The sequence below is a fragment of the Hippopotamus amphibius genome, chromosome 12 (assembly GCF_030028045.1).
Source record: "Hippopotamus amphibius kiboko isolate mHipAmp2 chromosome 12, mHipAmp2.hap2, whole genome shotgun sequence".
NCBI classification, from domain to species: Eukaryota; Metazoa; Chordata; class Mammalia; order Artiodactyla; family Hippopotamidae; genus Hippopotamus; species Hippopotamus amphibius.
Window position 1 is genome coordinate 86,821,593 of NC_080197.1, and position 17,448 is coordinate 86,839,040.

General features: G+C 36.8%; 1 protein-coding gene across 1 annotated transcript in view; it reads left to right on the forward strand.

Annotated features, from left to right (window-relative positions):
* FAM186A (family with sequence similarity 186 member A) overlaps nucleotides 1-16,713 on the forward strand; it is an 87,278-nt gene extending 70,565 nt beyond the window's left edge. Inside the window, exons 6-9 of the mRNA XM_057704169.1 lie at nucleotides 2,777-2,969; nucleotides 5,745-5,896; nucleotides 6,558-6,740; nucleotides 16,692-16,713. Of these exons, the coding sequence (XP_057560152.1) occupies nucleotides 2,777-2,969; nucleotides 5,745-5,896; nucleotides 6,558-6,740; nucleotides 16,692-16,713 (550 nt within the window). The remainder of the gene's footprint in view (nucleotides 1-2,776; nucleotides 2,970-5,744; nucleotides 5,897-6,557; nucleotides 6,741-16,691) is intronic.
* The last annotated feature ends 735 nt before the right edge of the window (nucleotides 16,714-17,448 follow it).

Below are 17,448 nucleotides of genomic sequence, written 5' to 3' on the forward strand. Positions count from 1 at the left end.
TATTGAATTATCTTTTAAAATGCATAAACAATAAAATCTTTGAAATGAAACTTTAAATTTTTCCAAGTAGTGACACATGATTTCAGTAAGGAAAAATTAGGGACAACCTCCCTGGTAGTCCAGTGGTTAAGACTTTGCCTTCCAACGAAGGGGGTGTGGGTTTGATCCCCAGTTGGGGAGCTAAGATCCCACAGGACTTGCCGCCAAAAAAAAACCCAAAACATAAAACAGAAGCAATATTGTAACAAATTCAATAAAGACTTTAAAAATGGTCCACATCAAAAAAAAATCTTTAAACAAAATAAAGAAAAATTATGGGAGAAAATCTAAAAGACCATGTGAATAGACAGAAAAACAGCAGGAAAGATTTGATGTGAAAACAAGACTTATTGGGAGGGACCTCCCTGGGGGCACAGTGGTTAAGAATCTGCCTGCCAATGCAGGGGACATGGGTTTGAGCCCTGGGCTGGGAAGATCCCACATATCGCAAAGCTACTAAGCCTGTGCTCCACAACTACTGAGCCTGCGCTCTGGAGCCCACGAGCCACAACTACTGTGCCCACGTGGTGCCCACGTGCCGCAACTACTGAAGCCGGGGCACCTAGAGCCCATGCTCCAAAACAAGAGAAGCCACTGCACTGAGAAGCCAGAGCACTGCAACAAAGAGCAGCCCCTGCTTGCCGCAACTAGAGAAAGCCTGCTTGCAGCAATGAAGACTCAATGCAGCCAAAATAAATAAATAATACTTTTTTAAAAAAAGATATATTGGGAAGATCTAGCACAGTGATTATAGTGATTATAGTCAACAATGCTGTATTTATAATCTTCAAAGTTGCTAAGAGACTAGATCTTAATTTTTCTCACAACAAAAAAGAAATGATAATTATGTGATGTGATAGAGGGGTTAGCTAACATTACAGTGGTAATCATATTGCAATATATAAATGTATCAAATCAATACATAGTACACCTTAAACTTGCAGTCATTTATATCTCAATTATAAATATATATAAAAATCTCACTTTTATATATATATACACAGTCATTTATATCTCATATAAATATAAAATATGGTTATTAGAAAGCTATCCATTTGCTTCATTGGGAATACCGTTATTTATAGGAATGGATGTGATAGGCATTCTGTAATGCATGAAGAGAAGTGATTAAAAACACATGTAATCACAGGGAACTATATTCAATATCTTGTAATAACCTATGATGGAAAAGAATCTGAAAAAGTATATATATACCCATTTATATATATAAATATATTTATAATATTTATACTATATACACACACACATATATGTATAAATAACTGAATCACTTTGCTGTACCTCTGAAAGTAACACAACATTGTAAATCAACTATACTTCAATTAAAAAACTGGAAAAAAACATGTAATAAAGATGATCATAGAAGTGGAAAAAATAAAAAATCACCTATGGGATATTAAAAAAAAGGAAGGCTACTGGGAAATTCATGTAATTAAAATTAACTAATTAAATTAATTCAGAAAGTTGATATATTTAAGTATTAAATGATCCATATATAGAGTAGATTCTAAGCTATTAATTATAAACTACAAAAGAGACCTCAGAGTTAATCCCTTCCCCCCTCTCTGTATATGTGTAAAACACATATATTCAGAAAAACATTTTCAGTAGGTTCCCTTTGCTCACCTCCCCCAAAATCCAAACTCCATAACATGCCTTTTAAAGCCTTTCATAATCCAGCTAATTCAGTCTCATCCCTCACTATATCCTTTCACATATCTGTGGTTTAAAAGTTCCAGACTACTTACCACTCCCAAAATATAACTTTCATTGTCTTACCTTTATTTATAGTATTCCCTCAACCTGGAATTCTTCATTCCCTTTTTCTCAAACTTTAGTGGCTGTAAGGTTTACCTAAGAGTTTGTTTAAAATATAGATCCTGAAGCCTACCACCAAGCTTTTTTATTCAAAAAGTCTGGGGAGGCACCCTGGAATCTGCATTTTCAGCAAGCACCACCCTCCCACTCCCCAACAAAATGATTCAGTCCAGGTGATCAGGGTCCACACTTTGGGAAATACTGGGATTGTGGAAAGAGAGAAGATCTGGGTTTGCTTTGCTCCCAAATCTGTTATTAATTATGTGACTTTTGCAAACTACTTCATTTTGCTCAGATTCCTTTTCCTCTCCTATAGAACACGGATGGCAAAAAACTGTCTGTTTAGGAGGCCCAGACATTGCGGCATACGTTGTAGTAAAGAAAGAGAGTACTACATTTTTATGACTGTTCCTCAACATCCTATTCAACATCTTCTTATGAAGCCTTCTTTATTCCTCTTGTTAGAATTAATTATGTTTTTCTTTTTGCTCAAACAGCTAAATTGTTATTTAGCATTTATTTCATTATCTCTCCAACACAATTTATTAGTCTCCTAATCTGGCTTATAAGTGCTTTGAAGGCAAGGACACTGTCTTTTTCATAACTGTATTAAGTACCTTTTAAATGTCTTATACATATCAGTATTAACATATTAAAAAAATAATAAGCAACACTAAAAAACTGTGTGAGGAATTAATGAAAATCTGACAGTCATATAGAGTTTTGAAAGTTTAGTCATATAGGGAACTAGATTAGGTCTCGTTAAGCAAGCCTGCCACCCCTATACCATCTCTCTCTACTTACTAAGGGTGAGATGAGAATGGAAAGTAGCAGAGGCCAGGTTTACTGAGTTAGTGTCAGTAATTATATCAATCTAATTTTTGTTAATTTTTCCAAGAAACAACATTATTAAACGATTACAAGCCATCCAGAATACTGGGAGGGGCTGTGAGACCCAGAGACTCTACATAATGCTGAGCAGAATTGATGACTATCAGAAAAAGGTGATGCAGATCTGGACAGAGAAGCAGAAGTCTCTACAGCAGAAACGGAATCAATGCCTGAGGAAAATGATGTACTTATTCAGCCAGGTAATCTGTTTTCTATTCCCTCTCCCCAGTGTGCTGTAAGAGAATGAAAGTGGCAGGCTCTGAAAATAACAGTCACCTGGAGATACCATGTTTATTAGTTTCCTAGCACTGCTGTTAACATATTACAAACTTCACGGCTTAAAACAACAGAAATGTATTCTCTTACAGTTCTGGAGACCAGTTCAAGAAATCAAGGTGTTGGCAGGGTTGGTTCCTACTATAGGCTTTGAGGGAGAAATTTGTTCCAAGCCTCTCTTCTAGATTCTGGTGGCTATAGACAATCTTTGGCATTCCTTGACTTGTAGCTGCATAACTCCAATCTCTGCCTCTGTCTTTCCCGTGGCCTTCTTCCCAGTGTATTTTATGTTCTCTCCTCCTATAAAGCCATGTGTCATTGGATTTAGGACCCATCTGGTTAAACCAGGATGACCTCATCTTGAGATCCTTAACTACATCGTAAAGACCCTTTTTCCAAATAAGGCCACATTTACATGTTCTGAGTGAACATATCTTTTGGGGAGTTCACCATTCAATCCACTACACCGTGACTTCGGTGAAACTCCTAAACTGACAACAGGAATACTGGCTGGACTCTAGACGAGAAAAGATTAGAGTAGGAGAGCCTTCCAGAAATGCTCAACTCCTTCCTAGTCAACCCACATCTATTAGCCTCTAGATATGAAAACTCTTGAAGTCACTGCTCTCCAGCTGATTCTTGGTGGTTACTTCTTTCCTCAAAACTATCAGAAAGCAAGTTTTAATATCATGCATTTACAAAAACAAAAAACAAGATAACTTGTTTACATAGCACCAGGCACAGATGATCCTGTTAAACTCTGACATCCACCCAATTATGTCCCAGAGCCCTCTCTGTGATAACCATCAGTTTGCTTTTGGAAGTGATAGTGACCTTCCAAAAGTTAGCTGAGATTGGAGTTCTTTGCTCTGTGATCACATGCTCCCATTACTTTCTCCAGCATGGAGTTCTGGAATATACTTGCAGTTCTAGGGATATTTTATATTTATATATCATTTTCTTTCACTAAAGTAATTAATTTACAAGATCAGTTTACTTGCTACTCTAGAAGGTACAGAGAGACTTCTCATTACAGACATATTGTGAATTTTCCAGAAGTCACTTTTTTTGGTGGTGGTGGGGGCAGCCGGTAGGGTGTGCCTTGCGGCTTGCAGGATCTCAGTTCCCCAACCAGGGATTGAACCCAGGCCGCGGCAGTGAAAGCCCCGAATCCTAACCACTAGGCAACCAGGGAAATCCTCAGAAGTTACACTTTAAATTTTAAAACTTTCTGACCTCAAAAATTGGATATTTTTGACAGTTCTGGGTTTGGAAAATATGACCAATGTAAATGGAGTAAAGCAAGATGAACTGGCAGTGTCATGAGCTTTCTAACAGGAATCACAATCTCTAAGGCATTTCAGGGGATTAATGAGGGTCTAGGGTCAGGGAAGCTAGAATCTAGATGATGAGTTGGGTACCAAGGCATCAAGAAGGGAGGGGGAAAAGCAAAAAAGCAAGAAGAGGGTAGAAATGAATAAATGCCTTACACTGAATCAGTGGTGGTCAAGAGGTTGGTTCTGCTACCAGATTGGCTTCAAATCAGCTTCAGCACATACTAGCTAAGAAACCTTGGGCAAGCCACTTAAATTTTCTGAGCTTCATATCCACATATATAAGACAAGGATAATAATAGCACCTATATCATAATGTTGTAAATACCAAATAAGTTAATATATAGAAAGCACCTGACAGTCAATGTTAGCTATCATTACATTTGCACAGTGCTTCACAATTTATGAAGTTCCTCCAAATATATTGTCTTATACAATATTCATAAGAACCCTATGTTAGGGACTTCCCATGTTGTGCAGTGGTCAAGAATTCACCTGCTGAAATAAAGACACAGATGTAGAGAACAAACATATGGACACCAAGTGGGGAAAGCAGCAGGGGGGTGGGGGGAGATTAGGGTGGGATGAATTGGGAGATTAGAATTGCCATATATACATTACTAATAAGAAAAAAAATATCAAAAACATCAAATTGTACACTTTAAATATATGCAGTTTATTGTATGTCAATTGTATCTCAATAAAAGCTCTTAAAGAAAAAAAAAAAAAGAATCCACCTGCCAATGCAGGGGACAAGGGTTTGATCCCTGGTCTGGGAAGATTCCCACATGCCACAGAGCAACTAAGCCTGTGTGCCTCAACTATTGCGCCCACATGTCACAACTACTGAAGCCTACGCACCTAGAGCCTGTGCCCCACAACAAGAGAAGCCATTGCAATAAGCCTGTGCACCGCAACTACATAGCCTCACTTGTCGCGACTAGAGAAAGCCCACGTGTAGCAACGAATACCCAACACAGCCAATAAATAAATGAATAAATAAATTAATTAATTTTTTAAAAAGAGCCCTATGTTACTATTTTTATTTTAGAAATGAGAAGAGGTGCAGTTAAGTTAGCAACTAGCCCAAAGTGACAAAGCTAGGAAATGAGAGGACTAAAACTAGAACTTAATGCAGGACCACAGTTTTTACACATCATAGCTGCAAACTCTGAAATTGTGTGTTGGAAGTGGTAAAGGTTGAGGAGTGGTTGGAGGAAGGTAGAAAGGGCATGAAGAAAGAGAATTCCTTTTCCACGGAAAAAGGAAGTGCCATAGTTTAGCTAGGGCCAGCTCAGAAGACCTTCCTAAAGACTTTGGCCCTTTCTTTTCATGATTTCCTTTTTCTGATTTATTTATTTTTAGCTTCAAGAGATATATAAATTGAATCTCAATCAACCTATCCCTTTGATCATCAAAAAAAAGCAAATATCTGCCCCTACCAAATTTGTTCAACAGCCTTTCCTAAAGCTACTAAAAGAAGAGGACAAAAAATATGACATATTCAATAAATCCAGGTATGTGGTAGGAAAGACTGACATTAAACTTTAGTTGGATAATATCTGAGACCTAATGCTTTTTTTCTTTTCCACCAAGAGCTTCCCCTTCTCCACAATTACGATATGGTTCAGTGGAGAGTCTAAGGGAGTATTCATTTTCTTAGCTAATTTAGCAAAAGGCTTATTTCTACTTAAGTATTTAACATCCAATTTTGAATTCCTTAAAAAAAATGAAGCTGATTCTTCCTTATTAAGAAACAAATTATTTTAATACACACAATGAGGAAATTTAGAAGCATTAACTTTTTTTTTTTTTTTTTTTTAAGAAGATAGGCGCTTTGGGAAGGAAGGGGGAAAGATTGTTGTGCGGGAAAAATAGCCTGGATACGGAATGTATACTCCATGAAGCTAAGAAAGCTGTTTTAAAATGTATTAGTAGATGAAGTCATGGAAATGCAACTTTCGGGGGCGGGGGGGGAAGCTATTTCTGTAAATTCTGCTGTTTTAATCCATCTCTCAGTCAAAGTGGGCTTGACTAATGTTCCTCAGTGCTGGGGGGAGCTTTATAGGACAGGGTGGTGGTGAAGAGAACAGGGAGAGAATACGAATTATATCTTTTGAATGGCTATGGAGCTCAGGAGAGTTTGACGCTTCCAAGTAGTGCTCTCTGATTCTCTAGACAAGAAGACCAAATGGAAGCCATCTGGAATGCTGATCTATCCACTTCAAGTTACCCAATAACAGAGAAGACATCAATGTATTCACTCTGGACCCAGCTGGGTGGGTACCCAGATATTCCTATGCTACTCCAGTTAGATGTTCAGTCTACCTTCGGAAGATCTCTTACATGCATTCAATCAAAGTAAGTTAAGGACTGGAAGCACTCTGGTAATTGGGTCTTTGGTCACATACCTTTTATTTTCCTAACTTGACTTTCTCTTACAGCACCAGGGAGTTACCAAAAGTAGGTTCTTGGTGTATGGTCACACTCACACCAGTCATAAAATAGTACAGGTAAATTCAGCATTAGTCTTTTAGTGTTTCTCTTCATAGGCCTACAGATATCACTACAGGAATAATATAAACAAACAGACAAAAAACAGTGAAGCTATGAGATCTAATCTAATGCCAAATAGGTCCACTTTGAATTCCACCCTTGGGAATTTACTATTGGAAGTACCAGAAAGACCACAGAAGAATGCTTTAGTCCACATCATGATTAAGAAACATGACGTTAAGTGCAATTGTCAAATCTAGGCCCAATTTGAAATAAATCTGGTGCTTAAATCCCGGGATGCACTGAAGAGACTCAGAGAATAGATAAGGTGGTCATGTGGTTCCACATTTCCAAATTCTGTTAAACCAGATTCTCACTGAAACCATTGGAAATCATTCCAGTGGAAGTGAAGAGTTTGAGATTCTGCATTATCTCTTTCAAGAAAGAGAATTATTTAATGTTCTAAACTAAGAATTTAGGAAATTGAACTTTTGTAACCTGAAAGAGTTCGTGGGAGCAGTCTGATTTATTCTGGTGAAATCCAAGTCCTGGGGTAAGAAGAAATAGTATTAACTCACAAATTTGTTTAGGTGGCAGACACCATGAAATAAGACACTCAAAATGCTATAATACAGTAAAATAATAGCAAGAATATTATTATATAATGTATACAACATAAAATCATATACCATGACCACAAGTGTTCATGAAAAAAAGTAACCAAGCCAAATGTAACCGTTAAGTTGAATAAGTATGACTCCTAAGTTACAGGTTATAATCAGAAAGCAACTTTCTTTTTGTCTCCCATTTTCCCTTACTTTTTTTGAGTGATTAAATTAATTAACTTAGGTTATTTGGAGGGATAACATTGCTAATTTAATGCTTATGGTGCTTGGGACGATGTATAAATTTTTCTTTAAATAATACTCCCTTTATCTCCATTCCATAGCTAGCTTCAACTATTAGATATCCTACTGCCAAAACTATTCACTTCTTACTCAACCTAAACCTTACAAACTTAGTGAGACTCTTACTTCCAGTTTACTGTTTGGAAGGACTCAGAATCAAGGAAGTTTCATAGATTTTCTTTTCTTTTTTTTTAGGTATAGTGTGCATACACTCGACCTCCGTAGGGTATAGTTCTGAGTCTTGACAAATACATAGTTATGGCAACCACTAATCTGTTTGCAGTCCCTTTAGTTTTCCCTTTTCCAGAATGTCATATAAATGAAAGCATATAGTATGTAACCTTTAGAATCTGGCTTTTTCCACTTGGCATAATTCATGTGCAACTCATCCATGTCGTTGTGTGTATCAGTAATTCATTTCTTTTTACTTACTGACTAGTATTATTCCATTGTATGGCTGTACCATATTTGTTTATCCATTCACTAGGTCAAAGACATCTGAGTTGCTTCCAATTTTTGGCAATTATGAATCAAACTGCTATGAAAATTCATATACAGGTTTTGAGGTGAATGTAAGTTTTCATTTCTCTTAGAAAAATACCCAGGAGTGGGATTGCTGGATTGTATGATAAGTGTATGTTTACTTTATAAGAAATGGCTAAGCTGTTTTCCAAAGTGACTTTATATCCCTTACATTTATTCAGTGAAGCTAGTTCTTACCCTGCCTCTTTCATCTACATGAAAACCTAGATGGTTCCATGACATTTCTGGTAACTTTTTAGTAATGTAAGTTTATCTAGTCAGTAATTAAAATGTCCAGAACCATGTATAATAAAGCTTTACTTTTGTTTTAAAGTTCTCCTCTCTTCCAGCTTAGACTATTGCAATTTATAGTTAGGGAAGAAGGGCATGAACAGCTTATTTTCTCTTTTATGGCCTAGTGCTTTTGTTCCTACTTTTCCAGCTTGTTAGTATTGTACATCTTATGCATTCTCAGAGTTCAGAGGAGAGAGAAGGGGAAAGAGAAAGGTCTTATTGACTACTACTGTTGCATTTTCTAACATCATTGCTTCCTGGATGTGACAGATTTTTTTTTTAATATTTATTTATTTATTTGCACTGGGTCTTAGTTGCAGCTTGTGGGCTCCCTAGTTATGGTTTGCCAGCTCCTTAGTTGAGGCATGCCTGTGGGATCTAGTTCCCTGACCAGGGACTGAACCCTGGCCCCCTGCATTAGGAGCTGGGAGTCTTAACCACTGAAGCACCAGGGAAGTCTCACACAGATTTTTGAAGCTGGTTCTTTCATGGGGGTACTTGGTGAGTTCCTTGTCGATCATCATCACTGGAGAACACTCATCTGAAGATTTCTTCTGCAATCTCTTGGTTTTTTTGTTTGTTTGTTTTGTTTTGGCTGTGCCACACTTCTTGTGGGATCTTAGTTCCCTGACCAGGAATTGAACTTGGGCTCTTAGCAGTGATAGTGCAGAGTCTTAACCATTGGACTGCCAGGGAATTCCCTGCAGATTTCTTGATCATGGCAGGTACATTTCGATTCCAACTGGTTGTTTGCATTTGTGATACCTCCAGCTTCTCTCTGCTGAAATGTGTTTGCATATTTAGGCAGTTCTCCTGGACAGAATTCATGACAGCTCTGTGCCATCTCTCTTGGGTATATGTATATGTGTGGCCCTCATCTAGTCTATAGGAAACACTTGAGCCTTCTTTGTCCAGATAAACTCTGAAGCTGAAGGCCTATCCCAATAGGCCAAGCTGCAGCAGCGGCTTTTTCTTTGTTTCTGCCATTAGAGCAGCTAGCCAATCAGTCACCTGCCTCAGTTTTTTTTTCAGGTATGGAATCAGACCTTTGTCTATTGGGCCTCCAAAATGCAGGCTTGTGTTCAGTTCTCCGAGTGGAGGAAGGGTAGAAGCACTCTCAAAATCCTTTTCTCCTTGACCATTTCATACCCTCAGAGTGAGTTAGAAGTTTGAGTCAATTTCTTTGTAAATCCTAGTCTAGCACTTCTCTTTGGAATTTGTTATCCATTGTTAAGGTTGCCAGATTTAGCAAATAAAAATATAAGACACCTAGTTAAATTTTAATTTCTGATAAACAGCAAGTGATTTAGTATAAGTATGGTCCATGTAATTGTAGAAAAATTTTTTTGTTTATCTGAAGTTCAAATTTGACTAGGCATCCTGTATTTAATCTGGCAACCCTTCTACTGTGCTTTGCCAAAACTTCCATTTTTACATGATATTACATACAAAATATGTATTAGTAGTTTCTAAGTTGTAGAGTTAGATGTTTGAAAACTTTCAGAGTAGGAGATGCTAAAAACAATGAAAAACTTTAATAAGACATAGGAAACAGAAGAATTGAAGTCCTGGATTTTTTTCTATTTTTCATTAAAAATATTTTAAGACATTGTAAACTAGTAATAACGGGCACTATATGATTCGTTACTATTTGACATCCTCCCCCTCCCTTTTTTCTCCCTAGAATCTCTTCAAGGTCTTTCTCCCTCAATGAGGATTATATTTATTTTACTTTGTGGCAATTATAGTGCAAACCAAGAGACTTTCTTTCCCTCAGGGTCTGGTCATTTCCCACATCCTTTGGATCTCAGTTTAAACAATCACTCTTTCTAAGCTGTCTTCTCTGACTCCTATGTTCTCCCATAGCATCTTGTAATTAACATTATCCTAGTGCTTCCCATTCTGTATTATAATTACCTTATTACTCACCTCCCCTGATTTTAGACAATATGTTTTAGGGAGATTAGTTGTGTTCAACTGCCTCTATTTTTGCCCGGCCTGCTTTCCTTTCGAAAATATTTACTACTTACTATGTGCCAGGTACTATAATGAGGCACTGAAATACAATATGTGGGAAGGGTTCAAGAGACCATGGATGTTGTATAGCAAAGGGAGTCCAACTCGAGGATGGAAGATGCCTTAGAGCACTGGGGCAGGGAGGGTGGGGGGGACTCGAGAGGGGGGCGTCAAGGAAGGGAGGGAATATGGGGATATGTGTATAAAAACAGTTGATTGAACCTGGTGTACCCCCCCAAAAAAAAAAAAAATAAAAAAAAAAAAGAGACCACGGATGCCAGGCAGATGGAACAATATGTGCAAAAATCCAGGGCCAATAACATATTGCTTCTATTACTGTATCTCATAAAAAATGTTTTTAAAAATTAAAAATACATACAAACAAAAACCTCCCTACTCCCCAGTACCCTTTCTTCCTATTTCCAACAGGGGTGACTAGAACTAAAATTTCTCTTCCTTCCTTGATGTGTTATGTGATGCTTGGAGCTATTGTCATCTTTGGTAATCCTGAGGTGATAACCACAGGACGAAAAGACAATACACCAAGAATTACAGGGGAGGAAGATAAGTAAAACCCTATCTTTGATGACATTAAAGAACTCTAGGTTGCTAGAACAACCCTGAGCACACCTGCCTCTGGCCTTTTTGTTAAGTGAGTAGTAAATGACTTTTTAGTTTCAACCATCCTTAGTCAGGGATTCTGTTACTTCCAGACCAAAATATTACTAACTTAATCAGTTTATACTTCTTTCCCCGAGGAAATCTTTTCCTAATCTTCTCTATTGCCTTTATGTGCCATTTCCCCAAACTCCCATAATATCCTAAGCTTATTACTCTATCATTATATTTACCACCTGTATTATAATGATCTGTTTATGCATCTGTGCCTTTGTATCCTAAGAGGCCTGACACTTTGACCCATTAGAGATATTCTAAAAAGTTCAAGGTTGAATAAATGAATAAACCTATGTGTCTGTCTCCAAAGAGGTAATAAAAAGCAGGGGTGATAAAATACTGAGGAGTTACAAAAGACAACTACTATCAAAATAAGTTTTTGGACTTCCTAGGTGGCACAGTGGTTAAGAATCCATCTGCCAATGCAGGGGACATGGGTTCGAGCCCTGCTCTGGGAAGATTCCACATCCCACTGAGCAACTAAGCCCGTGCGCCACAACTATTGAACCTGTGCTCTAGAGCCCGTGAGCCACAACTATTGAGCCCGTGTGCTGCAACTATTGAAGCCCATGTGCCTAGAGCCTGTGCTCCACAACAAGAGAAGCCACTACAATGAGGAGCTCGCACACCACAGTGAAAAGTAGCCCCTGCTCGCAGCAACTAGAGAAAGCCCGTGTGCAGCAACAAAGACCCAACACAGCTAATAAATAAATAAAATAAATAAATTTATTTAAAAAAGAACAGTTTTCTTTTTATATGTCTATATTTTTTAAATATTTATTTATTTATTTATTTGCCTCACTGCGAGGCTTGCAGGATCTTACTTCCCTGACCAGGGATTGAACCCCAGCCTGGGCAGTGAAAGTGCTGAGTCCTAACCACTGGACTGCCAGGGAATTCCCAAAAGAACAATTTTCAACAGGACTCTCTTGGGCAGAGGAAGCTTTGGAAATTGTAGGCTATCTACTGCAATTTTTATTGAAGGAAGTAGTAAATACTACCTGTTAAGTAATAGTAATAACAGTAACACTGCACAATTGTGTAGTGCTTTTCACAAACAGTGAATCTAATATTAAATTTAAACCTCACAGCCATCCTGGTAAGGTAGATAAAGCAAGCATTTAAGAGAATAGGAAGCTGAGACAGAACCAGAATTTCAGACAAGTTCTATATGCCACACTAAAGCTTTCTGAAATTTACCTGAAGCTAAATGGTTTAAATATTTCTCTCTCACTGCGATAAAGACCGTCTGATGTGAACATTTTTACTTACCCAACAGTAAACAAACGTTATAGTCACTCAGAATGACTGAATTTGCTTGTTTCTCTGTCATTCACCCTATGTCTCTGTCACTGTGTGTCACACATACGCACACATGAATGTGCCTTTCTTTCACTATTCAAATCTTTGTTTAAAATATGGGTAGAGAAAGCTGGCATATAGTGTGATATGTCATAATTCTTTATTTTTTCTAAGGGCTGGTCCTAGCAGGGGGTTTGTACACTTGAAAATAAGGAAATGGTTCATATGTTTGCCTCAGCTTATTACAGCATTTTTCCTAAAGGGGGAACAACTACTCAGGACATGAATCAGAAATTAGAAAGCTGTCTGGTAAATGCAGAATCAGGGCAGAAGCAGCTATTTATATGATACCAGTGGTTGTGACATAAGATTAGGATGTGGATTTATTTCCACTGTAAGCATGTACCTGACCAGCAACCTGGGCAGTTATGCTGGCTATGAGGAATGCTGCTTCTCCAGAGATGCCTCTGCGACCCCACGCCTTTTGTTTCCATGCTGACCATCTGCCATTCCACTTAAAGTCTTTTCCCTAAATAATATAAATGCATCTTAAAGTTTTCTTTTTTTTTAAACAGGGAATTGCTTTTTTCCAAGTATAATTTGATATATTTTTATAAAAAAATTTCCAAAATATATAAAGCATAAGAAAGTATAACAAAGAAGATTAAAAAATTACTTTGGACCCCTACCATTAAGGGATTATACTGCTGCTGATATTTTGGCATATAACTTTTGTTTGAAAAGGAAGGTTGCATTATTATTTTATTCAGATATAATGTACTGGATTTTTTATATATGGGGTTAGGAGCTGTTAGTAAATCACAATCTTTAGTTAGCAGCACATGGACTCTAAGGAAAATGAAGCAAAAGAGCAGACTAAGAAGAAAATATAAGTAATAATGGCATTTTTATTAGATTAATTAAATGCAAGTGGTATCAGCACATACTTACCATACATTAGAGTAATACCTATTATAGTCATCACATTTGAATTTATAAAAATAAAAATTTTAAGGACTTTACTACATTTGCCTTAGAATGGTTTGTTACAATCTGATGAACGCTTACTATGAGCTAATCCTAAACAACAAAAGCAAGACCTGGTTTAACCCAAACCTTGTTATAGGAATGACTGAGGAGAACTTTATTCCATGTAATAATTTCTGTTTTGTGGGGTTTTTTGTTCATTTGTTTTAGTTGTTGTTTTTCCAAGGTAATTATTTCTAACCACACTATGGGATGGTAAGATTTTATAATTCCAACTAAATACTGATTATAAAACAGGGTTCACCTTAAAAATAAACTTATAAAAAAAAAAATAAAAAAAAATAAAAATAAAAAAAAAAAAATAAACTTATAGCCTGCCTCAAGAATGTTAAATAAACCACTCCATCATTAATTAACTAATTAATTCCTATAAAAATATTTCTCGAGGGCCTGTTATTGCCAGGTACTAGGCAGAGGCCAGGGATGTTAGGATGAGTGAGACACAGTTTCCATACTTTTGGGGTTTATATTCTAATGGGAGCTACAGAGAAGTAAATCAACAATTCCAATATGGTGTGAATAAGTGGTAAGTGATGGTGAAAGTACTAAATGTTTTGGAAGTACAAAGTAGTACTCAACTCAGACAAAGATAAAGTGCCAGAGAAGTTTTCCTAAAGATATGGACAATTACGTGAAGATTTAATAACAAGCAGAAGATGGGTGGCAAGGGGAGGAGGACTGGCTGTGCTGGAGAAAGGGAATGGCAAAGGCTTGGAGGTCTTTTGATGAAAAATGGTCAGCCTGGTCAGACTGTTGTGTACAAACTGGAAGTGGCAAGATTAGAGAGGTAAATAGAGTCAGAGAAACCATGAAGATGTCTGTAATCCATGTTAGGTTCCCTGGACTTTATCTATAGGGCTATTGAAAATTTTAAAGATATTTATTATCAATATTTCAGACAGCAAAAAACATAGTAATATTAAAAACCTGCATATGCAATACTAAGCTTAAGAAATAAAACATGCTCTTTAAAAAAGGAAAAACCAAAAAAAGCAAAAATTAAAAACACATAATACAAACACACGAGTGAATTTCTCTGTGTACCCCTAACCAATGACATTTTTCTTCTTGCTCCATAGAAACCACTATCCTGAATTTGCTGTTAATATTCCTACACATTTGGCTTTGTACTTAACTATATATGTAACTCTAAACAACATAAACACATGGCTGAGGGATAAGCAAGATGCCCAGTTAAATTTGTTGATTTTCTCTATTGATTTCTGCTCTAATTTTTATTATTTCTTTTCTTCTGCTTATTTTGGATTTAGTTTGCTCCTCTTTTTTTAGTTTCCCAAGGTGGAAGTTTAGATCATTGATTTAAGATTTTTTTTTCTTTCCTAATATGTGCATTCAATGCTATAAATTTCCCTCTAAGCACACTGCTTTTGCTGCATCTCACAAATTTTGATAAATTTGTATATTCATTTTCATTTAGTATAAAATATTTTTATATTTCTCTTGAGAGTTCTTCTCTGAAGAAAATTCACATTATCCAGTGTTCCTGCATGCTGTATACTTTTTCATTAAAGTCCATAGCATATTAATCAGTTAATTATGATTGTAATTATCATAATTACAATACCACTATTGTCTCTGACTGGTTCTGATGCTTGTTCAGCCTCTTCAAACTGTATTTTTTGTCTTTTAGTGTGCCTTATAATTTTTTTAATTAAAATCCAGGCATGATATACTAGCTGAATGGAACTTTGGCAAATAGGCCTTTAAAGGTGTGGTGGTGAAGTATGGGAGAAGGGAAAACATTTTATAGTTCTATGATTAGGTCTCAGTCTTTTGGAGAGCCTGTGCCTCTGGACTGTGAACTTTATCAGTGCTTCTCAGTACCTGGGACCCCCACTTCACCTTAGATGGGACAGGATGGCTAGAGCTCACTGGAGTTGGGTATTTCCTTTCCTCCAAGTAGATTAGGCCCTGATGAAACCCTAGCATGTTAGACTCTGGTAAAACAGTTTCTCTCGAAGACAGATTTGTTAAGAACAGAATGCTCTGCTATATTTCAGCACGGTTACTTTCTCCCTTCCCCTGAGGTGAACATGAGGGGATTTTTCTCCAGTCTTCACTGTCAGGACCTAGTAGGGTTTCTGGAGGTCCCTTTGACTAGGTCTCCTGGATTGTTTAACTCTCAGACTTGTTTATACTGAGCCTCCAGCAATTCATCAATTACAGTTGGTTCCTGCAGAAGTTTCTGCTCATGAGTTTCTGCTCTAGTTAAGTTGTAATTCTCTATATCATCTGTTTGTCTCTCCAGTTTTGGGGGCAATGGTTTACCCTGTGACCTCACTTCTCTGAAGAATCAAAGCAGAGTTGTTGATTTTTCACTTTAACTTTTTACTTGTTAAGATTGAGTAGCAACTTATTGCATATATTTTTCAAAAAATGTCTGTACACTTACTTTTTGGTTGCAAAAATGGGCTCACATCAGACATGTCTTTTACCCTACTTTGTGGTTCACGTAACAGTAAATCTTTGAAATTATTCTATATTCATATAGACATTATTTTTATTGTTTGTATGATATTTATTGTATAGCTCTATCATAATTTATTGAATGGTTCTGCTGCTGATAGAAATTTGGATCTTTTTCAACATTGTAAACAATGCTGCAGCAAACATCCTTGCACAAGTTTGTATTTTTATATGTTGATTTCCCCATGAAAATTCCATTAAAATATTTTTTCCAATTACAAAAGTAATGAATGTTCATCATAAAAAATTTTGGAAAATACAGACAAGTCCATGCTCAGAAATAACAACCACTATCAATATTTAGGCCATGTTATAACTTTAGGTGTAAGAATACTGTCTAATAAGTATAAACTATTGCCAAGCTCTGCTCTTCCTGATTTTGGTCCTGGGAGACATTTTGCCTTGTTAAGGTGACTTTTATAAGTATGGATTACATATTAATTTTACTAGTTTAATTTTGTGAGTTCTGGAGGTACTCTTTAATTTCCCTAGGAATCACCTGTATTCCCACAAATGTGTTCAAGAGCAATTTGTAATAAGATTAATTTTCTCATCTTGTTTCCAGGTTTAAGAAGATTCCCAAGTGACTGTAAATTAAACACAAGCATGTTGAAAGTAAATTTCACCATTTCAGTAAAATGCCTATTTTGCTCTCTTCCATGTATATACATTGCTTTGTCCATCCTATGCTTTTATATTCTGCCTGTAGTTCTTCAGGTTAAACATCTTCATTTCCAGACTATTAAAATAACCACTCAAGAAAGAATATCTTCTGCTCTCAATACTTGAAACACAAAGCTTCAACAAACACTGAAGTAAGTTGTCACAAAATGATCCCTGATATGATGGCAAAATGCCAGAGTCTAACCTACCCCCCCCCAATCCAAGCCCAAAGATGCCTTAGAAATAAAAAATGAATGGGAGAAAGGAAAGGAAAGGAAAGGAAAGGAAAGGAAAGGAAAGGAAAGGAAAGGAAAGGAAAGGAAAGGAAAGGAAAGAAGGGAGGGAGGAAGGAGAGAGAGAGAGAGAGGGAGGGAGGGAGGGAGGGAGGGAGGGAGGGAGAGAGAGAGAGAGAGAGAGAGAGAGAGAGAGAGAGAGAGAGAGAGAAAGAGAGAAAGAAAGAAAGAAAGAGAGAAAGAAAGAAAGAAAGAAAGAAAGAAAGAAAGAAAGAAAGAAAGAAAGAAAGAAAGAAAGAAAGAAAGAAAGAAAGAAAGAAAGAAAGAAAGAAAGAAAGTGAAACCAGCAGAAACCCCTGGAGGGTCAGAATATGGTTAGGATTTGATACAGAAGGTAAATAGTAGCCCTGAACAGAGGAGGGCCAG